At 30.5% G+C, this 19180-nt stretch overlaps 1 protein-coding gene across 1 annotated transcript; it reads left to right on the top strand.

Moving 5' to 3' along the window:
- Window positions 1-475: 475 nt before the first annotated feature.
- On the top strand, window positions 476-3902 carry LOC148299774 (uncharacterized). The gene is made up of 3 exons (XM_088275706.1): window positions 476-625; window positions 1730-1870; window positions 2947-3902. The coding sequence occupies exons 1-3, from the start codon at window positions 593-595 to the stop codon at window positions 3103-3105; spliced, it is 333 nt and encodes a 110-aa protein (XP_088131832.1). The 5' UTR covers window positions 476-592; the 3' UTR covers window positions 3106-3902.
- The last annotated feature ends 15278 nt before the right edge of the window (window positions 3903-19180 follow it).

Raw genomic sequence — 19180 nt, 5'->3', positions numbered from 1 at the left:
AATAAAAAAGTGGAAAAGCTAAAAATATTGGTTTTAATCTAATAATAGGTTTATGAATTTAAAAAAATCTTAAGCATAATTCATGTTCCGATTGTTGTTTTGTTTTTTTTGGAAGTTATACCAATTAATGAACCTTCCCAGTCACAGTTTAATTTATATATGCCACTTTTGTCTAATATATTTTTGAGTTTCTTTTTTTATAATTAAAACCGGGGGTTTTCTGGGTTTACTTGGTTGGTTCCAGGGGATTAATAGCAAAAAACTAAAATAATAAATAGTCAATAGTTAAAACACAAAAAAATAAAAAACGTCGACTTCCAAAAAAGGGATCCTTTCCCCGCTTTAGACTGCTTGTAATTTCTCTAGATACATATAAAGCCATATTTTTAAGCCTAAAAAAAGCTATTTTTATAAATATATGGAACGCTTATCTATATTTTTAATAGACACGTGAAGTTGTCAATTTTAGGGAAAATATTTCAATCAGTTGGAACGAATCGAACTTTGCCCTAATAAGAGAATAAATAATAAAACCATAATAAATGAGGTTCGACTCGAAGGCCAAGGTAATAAAACCAACATCGTATCAAAAATGGTCGTTTTCAAAGAAGTGGGTCCTATACAGGTAAATAAATAATATTTATTTTAAAAAAAAATACAAAACTTTATGTATATATTTTTATATATATATATATATATATATATATATATATATATATATATATATATATATATATATAAATATATATAAATATATATAAATATATATATATATATATATATATATATATATATATATATATATATATATATATATATATATATATATATATATATATATATATATATATATATATATATATATATATATATATATATATATATATATATATATATATATATATATATATATATATATATATATATATATTTATATATATATATATATATATATATATATATATATATATATATATATATATATATATATATATATATATATATATATATATATATATATATATATATATATATATATATCCAAAAACAATTTTTTTTTCACTATACACCAAGTACCATGGAGTACAACATTCAGCTCTTTTAATTCATTATATTGTCAAAAGCTGGTGCTTCGTACTAGCATGTGGTTCATTTTCGTGTCACATGGAACATATAGCAGTTAAATAACTGATGTGCCTGCCTCCGTATTGATGTGGTTAGTACGTTAGACAATCATGCCTGTGATCTTTCGTTCGATCCCCAAGGGGAGACAAAATAAATTAAGCGAATTTTTACTTTACTATTTAGTTTAACAGTCTAGACCGACACCTGATAAACTGATCACCTTGCTTACATTTAATGGACCTTTAAGATAACACCTCTTTCATTAGATGGAATGCACCTCTAAGTTCGGAAAAGGGTTCTATGAAGAAGAAGAAGAAGAAGAAGAAAAAAAATTGAAAAAGATGTTCAATCAAGACTGGTAGAGTTTTTACGCTTAAGTCTGCCTTGTGTTCCTGCTCAGTACTATGGGTTCCATGTTTTGAGCTGTTGAAGAGAACATCTGAAGTTCTCAAGACTCGAAAAGTGGTCATATTCAAGTGTCCTTAAAAAAACTTTTTTATTCAAATTTCTCACTTTTTGCACCTTTTTCATCTCTTCGAAATCCACCATTCTTACTTTGGATAAAGTATATTACATAATATTACTTTATTCCTATTTCTTTTAGGGGAAACTGAGGATGTACGTGTGGAAAAACCAAGAATTTCGTCAACTGGCCTCACTCACCTTCGAAAAACTATGCCAAGAACAATTTTTGCATAATCTTTTGAAACATCTTCCGTTTGGTAAAAATTGTCATTTAAAACCAGTAAGTTTCTTATGATAAGTTGTACAAATAATCGATTGATAAAATTATCAAAACAATCGTGAAATATTATTTTTTCCTGAATAAAATATTATTTTTGGCATTATTCATATTTGAATCTGAATTTGATCAAATTTATAACACAGTACATATGAGTTCACAACAGCCATCTATGTAGAGATTAGTACACATAAGTCAGGTGTTTTTTAATGAATTAAAAAAAAGTGTTTTATTATTACCATTTCGTACTTTTACTGTGAGGCTAAGCGGCTCATTGTTAAAAATAGGTATCGAATTGTGGTTGTGATGGCTCGAACCCAGAAACTCTGACTCAAGAGTCCGCGACACTAACTAACCATGGGATCTGGACACAATTTTATGTTGTTTCACAATGTCAATAAATTTCGCAACTTAATTTTTTTTAAATATTGCTTTGCAAGAGCAGATCTGTCAGGAAGCCTAGATGCTTCTGTATCAGGTCTGGGCATGCGGTGGGACAGCTTTCAATAAAACTAACTACGGGACTACAACCCGACACAACTTTTTTATTAATAAATAATAAAACCCTTATCCGCACCCAATGGTGCATAGGGCACTGCGTCATATAAACGCAGTGTAATCTTGATCGTTTAAATATGAAGGAAAGGTGATCAGCCCTCCGCTTCAGGTACCAGTCCAGGGTAATATAAATTAATATTACAGTAAAAAAATCACTTATATTTATTTGAACCCCCTTGGGAATCGAACCCGGGACCTCCAGAACGGTAGCCGAGCGTGCTGACCATATATATTTTTATTTATTGTTTCGGCATTAACTTTGTGGAAAGACATGTTACAATGATTAAAGAAAACACTTCGTTTTTTACCACTTGAGTTTTATTATAGACTACATGTTTCAGAAGTTAAACTTCCATCATTCAGGTCTGTATAATAATAGTTATTATACAGACCTGAATGATGGAAGTTGAACTTCTGAAACATGTAGTCTATAATAAAACTCAAGTGGTAAAAAACGAAGTGTTTTCTTTAATCATATATATTTTTTAATAATTTCTTAATTTCATCAATATTTTTTTCAGGGAAATTACACATATGAGATAAATCCAAACATCATATCACACGAAGTGCTTGGAGGAATCATGCCATATGGAAAATATAAAGGGCAAATTTATTTCTTTCAACTAAAAACGCCCACGTTGTGTTTGATTTACAATGGCGAATTTTTACCACTGAATTGAATAATGTATCCAATAAATTATTCATTGATTTGACATTGACATGTCGCTCACTCCTTTCAACAACGTCATTTATAAAAAAAACGACAATTTTCAGCTGTGCATTTCTTAAAATCCACTGTGACACATGTTTCGATGCATTCCGCATCATTTTCAATCACTGTACGGTGTTTGAAAATAATAGTGATATTCTATAAATAGTGGTATTTTTACTAAGTAAATCAATAATTAAAAATATTATTTAAAAGTATACAACATGTATTTTGATATCGCTCACTATTTTCAACAACGTCACATATTAAAAATCGTCAATTTTCAGTTTTGCATGATTTCGGAATGCCCAGAAAATATTCTATATCCCAGCAAAAGCGTCATATTTTTAACTAAGTATTTACCCGCTACAGGGCAGAAAGTGTTGTTTTTGCATTTTTAAGAAAATCCATTGCTTAATTATTTTTTTAAATATACTGAATATTTTTCAAATGGAGAAAAAACAATCAGGTTTTACCTAAAAAGATCTGTTGCACAGTAAAAAGTTCAATAAGTGGCTTGATATTTATTTTTATTACATTTCATTATATTTTTAAACATTAAAAACGATCTCCTGAAAAATCAAGTTTTTTGATATATGACGTTGTTGAAAGGATTGAGCGGTGTGATTTAAATTCAAATTAAATTTGATTTATTTAAATTGAGTTTGTATTTTCACCTGGTAAAGAGATCATCGTAAGAAAGAGTAATAAAGTATTTTGTAAATTACATTTCAGAAAATTAAACGTCTTTTCCGAATGCAAAAAAAACTCTTATTTTATTAATTTCATAAAATAAAACAACTTTATTTTAACCAATTTATATTGGTACACTTTTTCCAACCGGTTTCAACAAGAACCTTGTCATCATCAGGGTTTATTTTCTAATTCTAAAACATTGAAAAACTCATAGTTAGGCTATAGATAATTACCCTTCCTTTACGATACCAAAAACTTAAACGCACTCCGTACACCATATGAAAATGTGATTTAAAAAAACGGGAAAAAACTCTTAAATGTTTAAAAGTTGTTTTATTTTATAAAGTTTATAAAAATGTACCACAAAGTATCTGCGAAAAACATTCAGGAAAATCTTATTTCATTTTTCATTTTACGGCCACTTGGTATATTATCATATTAAAATCATTATTACCGAATTTAGTCTAGCCTTCCATCAGTGTGAAGATGTTGGTAATGAAGAAACTCGATCACTGGTTCAATAAGAATAAAGTGATAATAGCTATATTCATATGTAGTTGATTTTTTTCCTCAAAATTTATATGGAAATTTCTTGGTAAACAGTGTTTTATATTATAAAACAACAATATATAACTAGTTTCCACGTTTATTTTATATGAACAGTGACCAGGTTTTGACGTTACCAACATCATAAGACTGGATCTGATTTGGTCGGTAACGACGAAACTCACTGGTCAAACGTCACTGGTCAAATTAAATAAAAGTGGAAAAAAACAATTTAGAAGTTGTTTTTTTTTTTGATTTACATAAAATCATATTTTCAACCCCTGCCTCGTTGTTTATATAACAGATAGGTATATATATATACAACGATGTCACCGGTCAAATAAAAGTTCTACTTCATCTATTTTGAGATGTCAAAATGTAATTTGGAGTGAGATGGCGTTGACATATTGAAGAATCGAATTGACGTTGTATGATCACGTTTCAATCAAAACCTTCAATCACGAAAACGCACTGATGATATAGTTTATCGACCTTACCTGGAACCCATTATTTTCACTTTTAACTCTAATGTATGTTGATACTTCTCTGAGCTAATGCGTGATTGATAATATCATCAGCATTTTGTGGAAAACAAAATACATTTACCATTTCCCATAATTAAGATTTTTTTAGATAACAAAAGTTTAAAATACCAAATGTGATGGCATACAATTTAAATTATATAATTTTAGGGATGTTTAGATTAAAAAATGAATATTGTTACTATAGAAATAAAAAAGTTTCTTTACTTACACACTTTAGCCCTCTTTTTGTATCCAGTATTGAACAAAAGCCTTCCTCTTGGAATTCCACAGTTCTCATTTTGAGTGGGTCCAAATATAAATGTTGTAAATAAATTAACTGGTCAAATTATAAGCTAAAATAATAAAAATTGAAATGATATTTTCTGGCGTTTCTCATGTATATGATTCTACTCAATAAAAAAAGCTTCTTTTCTTCTCACCAATAGATGTCTCTAGTAAAGCTCTAGTGATTCAAGAACAGGGTTTCTAAAGTGGTTCATTTATATAGGACTTCCAAGAATTTGAGTGGCGTGGTTGTCAATAATGGGTGGAATTAGTGAATGTTACACGTGTGTAAAGTGATCACTTAAACCAGCCTATGACGGTCGTCAGCCCGTAAATGCCCAGACTACCATATTCTTATTCATATTTGATGAGATGTCAAAATAATAATATTTGAATATTCACTTATTTATGTAGATGTAAACAAATCGCATTTTATGATTCTGCTTATTCCATTTATTTTGGTGATAGCTATTTCTTCTTATTCCTAACTCTATCCCAACTTATCGTCTTTGTAGACTGTTTGGTTAGCTGTCCTCGTCCTCAGGTTGTAGGTCCTTATATCATGGATAACGTCATCTAGGCCATGCCTTCCAATCATGTTTTCTTTCTGCAGCATCCACGTCTTATTTATTTTTAATAAAACATATTATATACATAAGTCATATACACATATAATATTCCCGTTGAGTAATTTTTATTTCCCATTTTGGGACATGGGATTAAGGTTAACAAGACTGGAAAACAAATAATAAAGTAACAAAAAAGATTTTTTTTTAATTACAAAAAACTAATACATGACAAAATATACAAACAATAAACAGGTAAAAGAAAAAGCATATTTAATAAAATAAATGAAAAAAAATATAAGGTAAGAAGCATTTTTAAAATAAACAAATGAGAAATTATAAAAAAAAATTAGAAAATATAACAAATCGCTCACTCCTTTCAAGAACCTCATAAATAAAAAATAGTCAATTTTCAGTTGTGCATGTTTTTGGAATGCCCAGAAAATGTACTATATCCCAGAAAATTAGGCATATTTTTAACATAATATTTACCCGCTACAGGGCAGAAGGTGTTGTTTTTGCATTTTGAAGAAAAAATATTGTTTAATTATTTTATTTATATTTTTCAAATGGAGAAAAAAACCTTCAGGTTTAGATAACTAAAAAGATTTGTTGCACAGTAAAAAGTTCAATAAGTCGCTTGATATTTATTTTTAATACATTGTGTTATATTTTTAAACTTTAAAAACGTTCTTCTGGAAAATCAAGTTTTTTGATTTATGACGTTCTTGAAAGGAGTGAGCGAAATGAGAAAATATAAAAAAACATTAAAAGTTATTAGGTTAAAAACAAAATTTTAAAATATGACTTATAACTACATATACATCATAGATATCCTTTATTCTTTTAGTCCTTTAGTCCTTTAGTCCAATATCCTTTAGTCATTCTCTAGATGTCATTCTAGGAAGATCCATGGCGATTGCCTGGTTCACAATATGATCAAGTTCTCTGTGTCCTTTGTGCTTGGTGAGACATTTAAAATAAAAAAATGTTGCTTTGAACATCCCTACAGAGTTGATGATCCAAATGATTATCAAGAAAATTAGCATAACTACATGTGATATAATTGGAATCCAGTTCATAATTTCTTTAAAACAAATTCCATTAAAAAAAATAGTGTAGAATGTTCTTTGAAATTTTTCATATGTCTCAGAGAATGTTAGTTTATTTATTAATTTATTTTTTAACATGTATGGATATTTGTAACATAGTGCAATTCCCTAAAACTCATGCGTTGTCTGTTGTAAGTATTTGCGAGCATCAATTCGATGATTTTTTTTTATTTCGATTTTTTTTTTCACCCGACCATTTTTGAGTGACATTGTATGTATTATTTCGAGTAAAGGTAGATTTTATTATTATATTACGATATGAGAGTCTAAATCACTTATGATTTTGATCCCCCGGGAATCGAGCCCGAGAGCCAGCACGGTAGCCAAATGCGCCTACCACGGAGGCGGAGTTTGAAAACAAATATTAGCAACTAAAAATAATTGCAAGAATTATTTTTCTTCTTTTTTGTTTTATTATTTTTTTTAATAAATTATAAACATTTATTTAAAGAAAAAATATAATCATTTTTTTTTAAATTGCCGAGTCCCACCAAGCCACTTTTTGTGTCTTGTCGGTTCTCGAGTTCTTTTTAAATACATTTTTTATTGTTTTTATACATTTTAACTTTTGTAAAATGAATATGGTTGTTAATAAAAATACAAAGAAACCGAGGAAAACTTGGCAAAAAATGGTATTTCAAATACTTGAAAGTGGTCAGGTCAGAAGGCGGAATAATCAGTGAGTATGTGTGAGATGCATGAACATGGAAGAGGCGAAGATTGTTTGCAAAAACAGATTGGTGTGGCACTCTATTCTCTCTGCCTACCCCTACGGAGAAGCGGCGTGATGTTTAATTAGCTAGATAATGAATACTTAAAACGATGTATGATAGATGTACGAATAGTGAAATAAGGAAGGAATGCAAAGCTGAGATAAGCATTATCGATAAAATTAAGAAAGGTGTGTTGAGATGGTTTGGACATGTAGAACGAATGAGTGAGGAAAGAACGGTAAAACAAATTTATGAGGCGAATGTTAGCGGGAAAATAAGCAGAGGAAGACCGAGAAAAACATGGCACGATCAGGTATGCCAAATACTTGAAAGTGGTCAGGTTAGGAGTCGTAACAATCGGCGGGTATGTATGAGGAGATGCATGAACGTGGAAGAGGCGAAGAATGTTTGCAAGGACAGAGTGGTGTGGCGCTCTATTCTCTCTGTCTACCCCTGCGGAGAAGCGGCGTGATGGTTAGTTAGTTAGTTAGTTAGTTATGAATACTTTTTTGTCGTAACGATAAAATTCGCGCAAGCTTATTGTATGAAAAAATAATTAAAAACTTGCAACTGTAACATATAATACTACTTAATCAGTGTAATTTTACTACACACGACTAGTTTCGAAAATTACAGTTGTTTTCACCTACAGGTGAATATAAAAGTTTTAATAATAATCTTTTTTATTTAAGGGTAAATATTTTAACAAGGTTGGTGAAATCGAACTGTGTCCCGATAAGTGGACTGACAATAAAACAATAATTACTGAAATCCTAGACAAAGATGATAAGATTCTAGCGGTAAACATATATGTTTTTAAAGATACTGGAACAATACAGGTAAACATACGTAAAACATACTTGTACTACTGTAATATATAGTTACTTTTGCTAGTACATACTTGTACAAATCGCTCACTCCTTTCAACAACGTCATATATCAAAAAACTTGATTTTTCAGGAGATCGTTTATAGCGTTATGGCAAATAAAAGCTTAAGAGCTGAATCTTAACTTGTCCTGGTACCAATCCTAATGTATAGAAGTGTAGCATGGAGTTAACAAAATAACAAAAGGGTAAAAATATACTGAACGCAGTCGAAATGCAATCTCTCAGACGAATGTGCGGCGAACCGATGTATGATAGGTGTTCGAATTGTGAAATAAGGAAATATTGCATGACTGAGATAAGCACACACATTAACGAATTACAGAAAGTATTTTTACATGCGGGTTTTATTTTTGTAAATAAATCATCATGTTATTCACGAAGTCAATTTACGTTTATCGTAAATCCATGAACAATATATCGCTCACTCCTTTCAAGAACGTCATAAATCAAAAAACTTGATTTCTCAGGAGAACGTTTTTAAAGTTAAAAAATATAATAAAATGTATTAAAAATAAATTTCAAGCCACTTATTCAACTTTTTACTGTGCTACAGATCTATTTAGGTTAAACCTGAAGGTTTTTTCTCCATTTGAAAAATATTTAGTTTATTTAAAAAATACTTAAACTATACCTTTTCTTTGAAATGAAAAAACAACACCTTCTGCCATGTAGCGGGTAAATATTAAGTTTAAAATATGCCGCTTTTGCTGGGATAAAGTATATTTTCTGGGCGTTCCGAAAACATACCCAACTGAAAATTGACGATTTTTGATATATGACGTTGTTGTAAAGAGTGAGCGATATGTGTAATACATACTTGTATATTATAGGTAATTATTTTGCTTTTATCACTAAAATACAAAGATAAAAAATATATATATTTGAATTTCTCTAATTTCATCACATCTTTAACTCTAGATAACGGTACATTCGTAAAATTTACGACGGACATTCAATCGTTGGGGAGAACCGAGGCAACACATGTAAAGAATGTTGTGACAACTAGGATATATCTTCATTTTTACCCATATAATTTATAATTGTATTTTATATAATGTTTTCAGAAAACTTGTTGCACTAATTTAAAAAAAAAAGTTTTTTGTAAACGTTTTCCAGTTTCATACTGTCTTACGTTTAACGATAGTCCCGTATTAAGACGGGATAATCAGCAACATTTGATGTAATTGATTTTTTTGCTTTAAACACCGTTTTTGTATTGAATAAATGAGTTTTCCTTCAAAATAAATACTGTATATGGTCTTCCAAATATTTTGCAACCATTATTTATTGTTTTGAAAAGAAAAAGAGTTATTGAAAGGTAAGAAGATAAAAAAAAATGAAAAATATTTTTACAATACATATTCAAAAAAAGAGAAAAAAAAATCGAATTCCAATATGTATTTTTTTAAATATTGCCCAGTGACTCTTGTGGTCTTTCGCGTATTGAACGTAAGGTCACGTACTGAATTTGTACGTCTGAGACTACACCCTTAAGGTGCATTGAAACTTGTCACGTGGTCTAGGGTTTAAATAGGAAAATTCTGCGGTAGATTCGACTACAGGTGAAGGTAAGTTATACAGCGAATCTCGGTATTACGAACTTCACGGGACCAAAAAAATATTTCGCTATAACGAAAATTCGTTACACTGGATGTACAGGATATGACACGTTTTAAATTTATTTTATCGCTATATTATACCTACTCTTATTACTGTTACACTACACCCGACCTTCCGGCCAGTGATCAATACAATATAGGTACCTACATACTACAACATAACAGAAATGAAACTATGATTTTTCGAACTGTGACTTTATTGGAAAAAAGAAAATTATAAGCAATGAAAGAAAAGTGAAATAAAAGTTCAAATAGGTTTTTAATTTTTGATGAAAGAAATCGGAAATTTTCTTTTTGACTTTACAATTTTTTTAAATGAATTGTAATATCATTTTAAAATTTTGAAAAAAAAAGTTCGTTTTTTTGAGATCAGCTTCGCTTCATTGAATTTTGGTTCAGTACATTTTATATGGAAGTTTTCCGGGGAAGAATTGGAGATTCGTTATACTGGAAATTTCGTTAATTCGGCATTCGCTACAAAGGGATTTGACCTGTAATTTTTAATTACATATTTTTTCGTTTTAGGCCAGATTGCAGACATACTTGTGGAACGACGGTAAATTCCGTCAGGTGACGTCACTCAGTTTCAAAAAATTATGCCAGGAAGAATTTTTACAGAAAATGGTCAAATACCTTCCATTTGGAAAGAATTGTCAATTAAACCCAGTAAGTATGATAACCTATCAGCAAAAGCTCAACTGGCAATGCACAATGGAGTCCTGATACCAACACTAATGTATGATGAAGCACGGAGTTGGCGAAAGAAGGATGAAAGTAGACTGAATGCAGTCAAAATGCGATCTGTCAGTGCGGAAAAAGGATGTATGATAGAGGTTTGAATAGTGATATAAGGAAATAATGCAAGGCTGAGGTAAGCATTTTCGATAAAATTAAGAAAGGTGTGTCGAGATGGTTTGGGCATGAGCAACGAATGAGTGAAGAAAGAATAGTAAAACTAATTAACACCTTAAGCCCGATGCCCTCAAACAAAACACGCCCAGCGGTGGTGGGTCTGATCTGACCCAGTACAGAAATCGCCTTTTAGGCGTTTTTGTCGGGTTTTTATATTTTATATATTTATCAAAATAGGCTACATAGCAATAGGATATTGTGTCATAAGTTTTGTATGAGAATTTTCAAGTTTTTGATAGTTTTGAATTTAAATTATCCAAGCGCATCGTTTTACATGCGAACTCGACCGAACGCAGCTGCTAACTACCACCGCGTAGCATGTCGCATCCGCGTGAGGCATGATCGGCATGAAGCAGTGGTTGTAAACATGTTTATTTTTACTGAATTCAAATAATTTGTGTTTTTAATTTTTTAACTAAATTTAAGTCAACATCATAAAAGATAGAATTTTTAACTTTTATTTGTTATCTTCAAATATAAAACGTGGCGGTTAGCTCCAAAAACGACAAAATGATTCTGGTATTTTGACTTGAGCTCATAATTCAAGATAAATTTTTGTCCATAGTGCAATTAAAATTTATTTTAAATACAGTGAAAATGGTAAAATTTTCATTGAAAATTATAAACAGAATTGCCCAAAATGGTGTAAATATTCATTTAATGTTCGCCATTTCTTACATAGATTTGCGGGTCTTAGAAATTATGAATATAATTTTGTACGGTACTAAATAATAATAATTTTTGGGTATAAATTATTTTTATATACAAGTTCGTTAGACATAATAGGTAACAAATTTAATTTTAATATTGACAAGTAAATTATAATCAAAAAATCAGAAGACAATCGCTACTTTTCTTGTTAAAATCGATGTCTTCATCACTTACTGACATTTCTTACAAAACCAAGTTTTCTGTTTCACTTTCAAATTCTGTATCTAAGGTTTTTGAATTCTAAATCACTGTCATCTTCACTACTTTCTCACTTTTCTTTCAATTTTAGAACTGTCCAAAAGTCGTCCAATCTCGTTATGAGATATTTATTTTTTTCCTGCCATTCATTGTGGTAAAGTGTCGAAAAGATTTTAAAAAAAAAAACTAGAAATTGTTCAAACATAAAACAGTTTATTGAGAAGTTTTGAAGTTAGTAACTTTGTGTGTGTCGGTGTTGTATATATACATAAATCTATTATATACTATATATTACCACTATTTGTGGTATTTTCTAAGTAAAACTTAAATTAAAAATGGTTAGATTTTACCAAAAAGTAACTGCCGAATCAATTTATGAAAATATTAACAACTTATGTAATAATTACACTTTTTTTAAACGTGATCCTTAGTATTTTTCATACAAGTAAACAAATAAATCAGTTTAAAACGAATGTAAGAAAAACAATATACAGAATCAATCGCCAAAGATTGACAATGTTTGCTTTTGTTTTGGGGAGTTCGAGGGCACGGCAGACGGCACACTAACACATTGATAGCGAACAACTGACCTTACTCAATATGATTTTTGATCTTTTATTTGTTCTTTTTTTTTTAAAATAACTCATTCGAATCTGGTCCGATAATTTTCGTTTATATCTCAATTTGTAGGTAATTGTTCGAAGAACGATTACACTGAAGGAAAACGACGTAAAAAAATTACCTATTAAGTAATTAAAAATTTTCCGCGATGGTGGGTCTGATCAGACCCACCATCGCGGAGGAGGTGTTAATGCGGTGAACGTGGTTGGTAATAGAAGCAGACAAAAATCGAGGAAAACTTGGCATGATTAAGTATGTGTGAGCAGATCCATAAATGTGGAAGAGGCAAAGATTGTTTTCAAACACAGATGAATTTTGTGAAAGAAAGCGATGATATAAATATAAATAATAAAACGCTTGCATAAGACCACTTTCATTAGGTTATTAACGTCAACATGACTAGTTTCCAAAACTACAGATGCTCTCATCAAAGGGTAAAAAAATATTTTTATTTTAACCTGTTTTTGAAACTAGTCGTGTTTTTTTTTAATAAACTCAAAAGTGGTCTAATACAAGTATTTTATAATTTGTATTTAAATCATCATGTTATATTACGAGGTAAATGCCAAATCAATAAATAATACACAATTCTTTGTTTCAGGGTAATTATACCATTCGTATCAATCCAAACAATTTAACTCATCAAATAATGGGTGACTCATTTCCGTACGGGAGATATAAGTCGAAATTATTATTCTATCATCTCAAAACTCCTGTACTTTGTTTAAACTACATTGGTGAGATCATTCCAGCTAAATAATAACCCAGTAACGGTAAACTCAACTTATTTGACTGCATTCGGTAAAAAACAACATGTAAGATGGGTACTAATTTTTTTTAAACATAAATTGTATACATTTATTACAATCACAATTGTAAACATATTTAAAACAATTTTTGTGTGTCTTGTCGGTGGAGTTCCTTTTGAATACCTTTTTTATTGTTTTTAACGATTTTAACCTAATACACACAAAAAAAAGAGAGAAAAATGAAGAATATAAACATTTTACAATTTTCATAAAATAAACTCTTGATCATTCACCCATTCCTTTATTTTCCCTTTGTTCCAACGGAACGATGGAGATGGCAGTCATATAGTGGTCAGCAATAGCGCACTCCAGAACACAAGCTTGTAGTAGTACGCACTCCCTATCACGCACATATATATAGTCCAAATACGAGCTAGTCGTGATCTGTTTTGTGACAGCTTCCCTAGTTGTATCATTTATGTACCTTGTCATACCATGTGATGCCATCATATTTTCATGTCAGAACAGCGTTGTCTTTAGAGTCCAGCAAATTAATGTTGGTATCACCAATTAATATCACTTCTCCTTTTTCTTTAAAATTATTCAGCAGGTATCTTTATTGTTTATGGTAATGATGGTTTATGAGAACACTTTTAAATTTATTAATGAATATACGATCATATAAATCAGCATCAAAATTTGAAAATACAAACTGTTTTTATTTTTACGAATTGAAGAAAAATCGCTAGTTCTCAAAACTAGTCGTGATAACATTAATAAACTCTAACGTGGTTAACTATCCATTTATAATTAAAAAAAATACTAAGTAAATACCACTTTTTCTTAAAATCTACTGTGACACGTGTTTCGAAGCTTTCCGCGTCATTTTTATGTGTAAAAATATCTGAATTAATCGATATTGTTAGAAGAAGAAAAAATGACTTGAAAGATATTGAATCGTTTCTTTATAAAATTAATTAACTTTGTTTTCACCACTTTTTTACTAATACAATTCAACCTACCAGCTTCAACAATACATTGTCATCATCAGGGTTTATTTAAAATCAAAAACATTAAAATACTCTCACCAAAAACTTCAACAAACTCCTAAAAAAATAACATAAAAATCCTAAAAAAATGTTAAATGTTCCACAAAATATCTGCGGAAAACATTCAAGAAATCTTTTTTTTTAAATTTATTTATTTAAACTTCATGTACAGAAAATAAATAAGAACATTAGCGGGGTAATTGCTAAAAAGCAGTATCTTAAAACCAACCAAATTTTCAAACACCGTGTATGAAGCTAATTCTAAATTTTAGAGTTGGGTCCTTGGGACGTTGAAGGTTGAAGAGAGGGTAGGACCTCCACAAATAAGGTTGGGAAACACTGATATAGATAAATCCTTAAAAAGAGTTTAAATGCCCTGAATACGAAATCCGAATAATGATGTTTTATTTATTATGAGAAATATTTATTGATGTTTATTTTTGAAGGTTTAATAAATAGGTTTAGTACCTATCTATGTTTTTTAATGCAGTGTATAATAATAAAGATGTTTTATTTCGAATGATGACGTGTGTTTTAATTTGGTATTCATGTTTATGAGCTCCCTGAATTTTGATAACATAGATAAAGAATGATGTGGGAATAGTTAGCTAGTTAAAATAATAGATCAAAGGCATTAATATATTATTACTCTCTTTTTGGGCCCTTTTACTGCCTATACTTTTTTGGGATTATTTTAATATAATTTTCTTCAATTTCTTTGAGTCTTACGTAGTGATTCAAGCTTCAATTTTTTTTTAAATTTCAAGTCACTATCTATTTTCTTTGAGATATTTTCCTATGCGACAAGCTTTTTAAGCAACAGCTTATCATTTTTTGACGGAAAGATTCTAAGGCAATCCAGCAATACTCTATCAGAAATCAAAAAACTAATTTACCCGTATAGTGCTTTATCTTGCATAATGTTGTTTTTCCACTAGGAAAAGCATTTTTAGGACAGTAAATTTTGTTTTAAGTAATTTATTGAAACCCTTATGAATTGCGCATGGAAAGCGCTCCCAACCGCATTCCCAGATCTGATACAGAAGCATCTAGGCTTCCTGACAGACCTCTCTTGCAAAGCAATTTTATTGTATGAACTAAGTTAGAAAAAGTCAATTAAAATTGTGTCCCGATTTTACTATGAATCGACATTTTATAGCTTTCAATGCCCCTGTTACTGCCAATCTAAGTAAATACAAGTTTGTAAAACCTCCGCCAAGTTTCTAGAAGTGCCCCAGAGTAGGGAGTGAAAATAATTATTAGTAAGTTAATTCAATTAGTTAGCTAGATCCGATTCCGACCTGACACAACTTCAACCAGCAAAGCAGACAGACACGGAAAAAATGTTCAATCATCGCATTTCCCACTCAACCAACTACTAGCCAAACTTATTCATGGACATTCTACTACGAATCTCATTCATAAGTTATACGCACACACAGATATTGAAAGCTGTCCAACCACATTCTCAGATCTAATATAGAAGCATCTAGGCTTCCTGACAGACCTTCTCTTGCAAAGCAATTTCAAGTTTTTGTTTATATGAATTAAGTTGTTTTGAGGCAAGAGCAGATACTTCTAGAACAAAATCTCGACTTCGAACCTCCGAGATGAAGACTCTCCGATCCATAACCGGAAACACATTGCAAGGCCGAGTAAGAAATACCGACATCTGGAGTATGTGTAAGACGGAGGATATCGTGAGGTGTGGACGACAACGAAGGCAATACTGGAATGATCATGTAAACAGAATGTCAGATGACAGACTTCCACGTATCGCCCTTCAAGAAATCCCTGAAGGACGCAGACTCCCAGGCAGACCTCCAAAAAGGTGAAAAGACAGCTCGGAGTCAACATCCCAAGAGCTACAAGCGGAGGCACAAACAGGTCCTTAGGATCTAGAAAAAGAAGTAGAAGAAGAGAAGATGTTTTTATTTAAATAAGAAAATGTGAAGCAAAATTGTATCCAGATTTTATTTTGAATTCATTTAAAAGTTTTCCAAATCCCTGGGAAGTGGACAACATCTTTTTATTCCTACTCTTTTTCAATAAGGAGACATTCTAGAAATTTCTAGATTCTGTCTGTGAAAAATTTCGGCAAGAGGTGCTGGACATAAAACGTTTGAGAACCTGTGTATTAGATGGAAAGAAATGACAAAAAACAAGATTATTTCGAAAATAAATACTATTGACAATAGAAATCATAATGATGGCAATTACTAACAAATTTGATATATTTCCATAACGTAAACAAGTATTTTTCCTGCGTTGTAATCTATTTCAGTTTTACCGTCGATAACCTCTGCCAAAATGTTCCTCATTTTTCAAACAACTGTTATGAAGAATATTTTAATTTGGTTTTTAGTATTCATGTATTATAGTAACTTAGTTTTCTGCGCGAAGAAGTCTGGAATGGTAAATAGGGATTTAAATTCATAATAAAAATAAAATAACTTTGTTTTAACCACTTTTTATTGTTTTTTTTTGTTGGCCCACAAGTTGTCATTCGGAGTTGACGTATTTGCTAAGCAATGCGTAATAAAACAACATTTAGTAGTTTTTTTAATAATATTTTCATATGGTGTACGGAGTGCGTGGAAGTTTTTGGTAAGGGAAGGGTAAAACTATGAGTATTTTAATATTTTAGAATTTAGTACATAAATCCTGATGATGACAAGGTTTTTGTCGAAACCGGTTGGATAAAGTGTACCAATAAAAAGTGGTTAAAACAAAGTTTGTTGTTTTATTTTATAAAGTTTATAAAATTTTATAAAGTTTATTTTATAAATAAAGTTTATAAAATGTGCCACATTATAAATAAAGTTTATAAACGTGTTATTTTATAAAGTTTATAAAATGTGCCACAAAGTATCTGCGAAAAACTTTCAAGAAATTTAAATTCTTCTTTTTCTTTCAACATTTACTGCTCGTATTGGTGAATAGCGCACCGTATTGTATCCCATTTAATCACAAATAAGGGCGTTTATACAATAAGTACTTAATTGGAATGAAATTCACGATAATAATGACATATTACATGAAATAACTATATACATACATGTTTATAAACATTTATTGGTTAACTAACTACATACATATGAATACTCGTACATATACTGAATACAGTCACTCAAAAAATTACAAACACAATTAACTTTTTTTGCAGAGACCCACCATGTCTTGCCGGCAGAGTTCTTTTACACACGTTTTTTTTAATTGATTTTTTATCTATTTTAACCTAATATACACACAAAAAAAGAGAGAAAAAAATTAAAAACTTTAAAGAGTTTTCAAAGAATTAACTCTTGATCATTTTACCCATTCCTTTATTTTGCCTTTGTTCCATATTTTATTTTGATCTCTTTTATTTTGAACGATATATTAAAGTGTTTTGCTTTCATATTTATAAATACAAATAATATAAAAATACAAATTATAAAAATCGTAGGTCAAAATTAAACGCCCTTTTAATAAGAGCCCTGAAAGAGGTAAAAATTTTATTACATGACAAACTTCCCCTATTGAACTATATTCATATGTTTTTACTGGTTATGTTTTAAGGGTAAATATTTTAACCAATTAGAGGAAGTCGAGCTGTGTCCCAATAAAAAAATAGACGAAAAAATGGTCATCAACGAACTTTACACTGAAGGCGAATCAAAGATTGTAATTGGGAAGATATTTGCCTTCAAAGAAATGGGCCCTATACAGGTATTAAAATAATATTTTTTCTTACAGTTTATCGTGATAATTAAAATTTTTTTTCTTTAAATTGACTAATTAACTAACTAACTAATAGTCACGCCGCTTCTCCGCAGGGGTAGGCAGAGATAATAAAACGTCACACTAATCTATTTTAGCAAATAATCATTGCTTCTTCCTCTTTAACGCATTTCCTCGTACATACCCGCCGATTATTCTAACTCCTGACCTGACCACTTTCAAGTATTTAAATATCTTGATTATGCCAAGTTTTCCTCGGTTTTTCTCTGCTTTTATTACCAAACACAATCGCCTCAAAAATTTATTACTTTCGCTGAAAGAATTTTATTTGCTGTATCAGATTTCAATACAACATTAAAATAAAAACAACAGTAAAGGCACACTCGCCAAATTTAGTGCGCTGGTAGTGAGCTGGTAAAACCATTTTTCCCATAGCAGTCGTTGTATCCAATCGAATCGTGAGACGTCTAACAACTTATTTGTCTGGAACATACAGCTCTTTTAGATACTCTGAAGCCATATTGAAAGCTGTCCCACAGCATGCCCAGATCTGATACAGAAGCATCTAGGCTTCCTGACAGATTTGCTCTTGCAAAGCATTTTTTAAAAAAAGTATGTTGCAAAATTTATTGAAAATGTGAAACAACATAAAATTGTATCCCGATTTTATTGTGAATTTACATTTAAAAGCTTTCAATATCCCTGTCACTGCCAATCTAAATAAATACAAGTTTTAAATCCGTGACCAAATTTTCTAGAAGTACCTCGGTGTAGGCAGTGAAAGGGATTAGTGTTTAGTTCAGTTAGTCGGCTAGATCCGATTCCGACCCGACGTTGGCCGGTACACAGACGCCCACAACCCCGACCAGCACAGCAGACAGACACGGAATAGTGCAAAGACAAAGTTGACTATAGGCTGGGTGTTAAATTCCAATCAATTTTTTTAAAGGCCAGACTGCGGACATTCCTATGGATGGACGGTGCATTCCGACACGGAATGTCGCTGAGTTTCAAAAAATTATGCCAGGAAGAATTTTTACAAAAATTGATGAAATACCTTCCGTTTGGAAAGAATTGCCATTTACGCCCGGTAAGTTAAGTTACGATTTTTAACATAGAAATTCATAGTCATA

Source organism: Brachycentrus maculatus, unplaced genomic scaffold (genome assembly GCF_059751285.1).
Source record: "Brachycentrus maculatus isolate JH-2025_06_01 unplaced genomic scaffold, ASM5975128v1 h1tg000958l, whole genome shotgun sequence".
Classification (NCBI taxonomy): domain Eukaryota; kingdom Metazoa; phylum Arthropoda; class Insecta; order Trichoptera; family Brachycentridae; genus Brachycentrus; species Brachycentrus maculatus.
The sequence above is the reverse complement of the archived record's forward strand: the minus strand, read 5'-3'. Positions and strand labels throughout refer to the sequence as shown.

Excerpts from the sequence above, each read along its gene's own strand:
- LOC148299774 (XM_088275706.1), top strand. The coding sequence starts at position 593 with ATGGTCGTTTTCAAAGAAGTGGGTCCTATACAG. Across the intron at positions 626-1,729 it reads AAGAAGTGGGTCCTATACAG|GGGAAACTGAGGATGTACGT; the intron begins GTAAATAAATAA and ends TATTTCTTTTAG. Across the intron at positions 1,871-2,946 it reads AAAATTGTCATTTAAAACCA|GGAAATTACACATATGAGAT; the intron begins GTAAGTTTCTTA and ends TATTTTTTTCAG.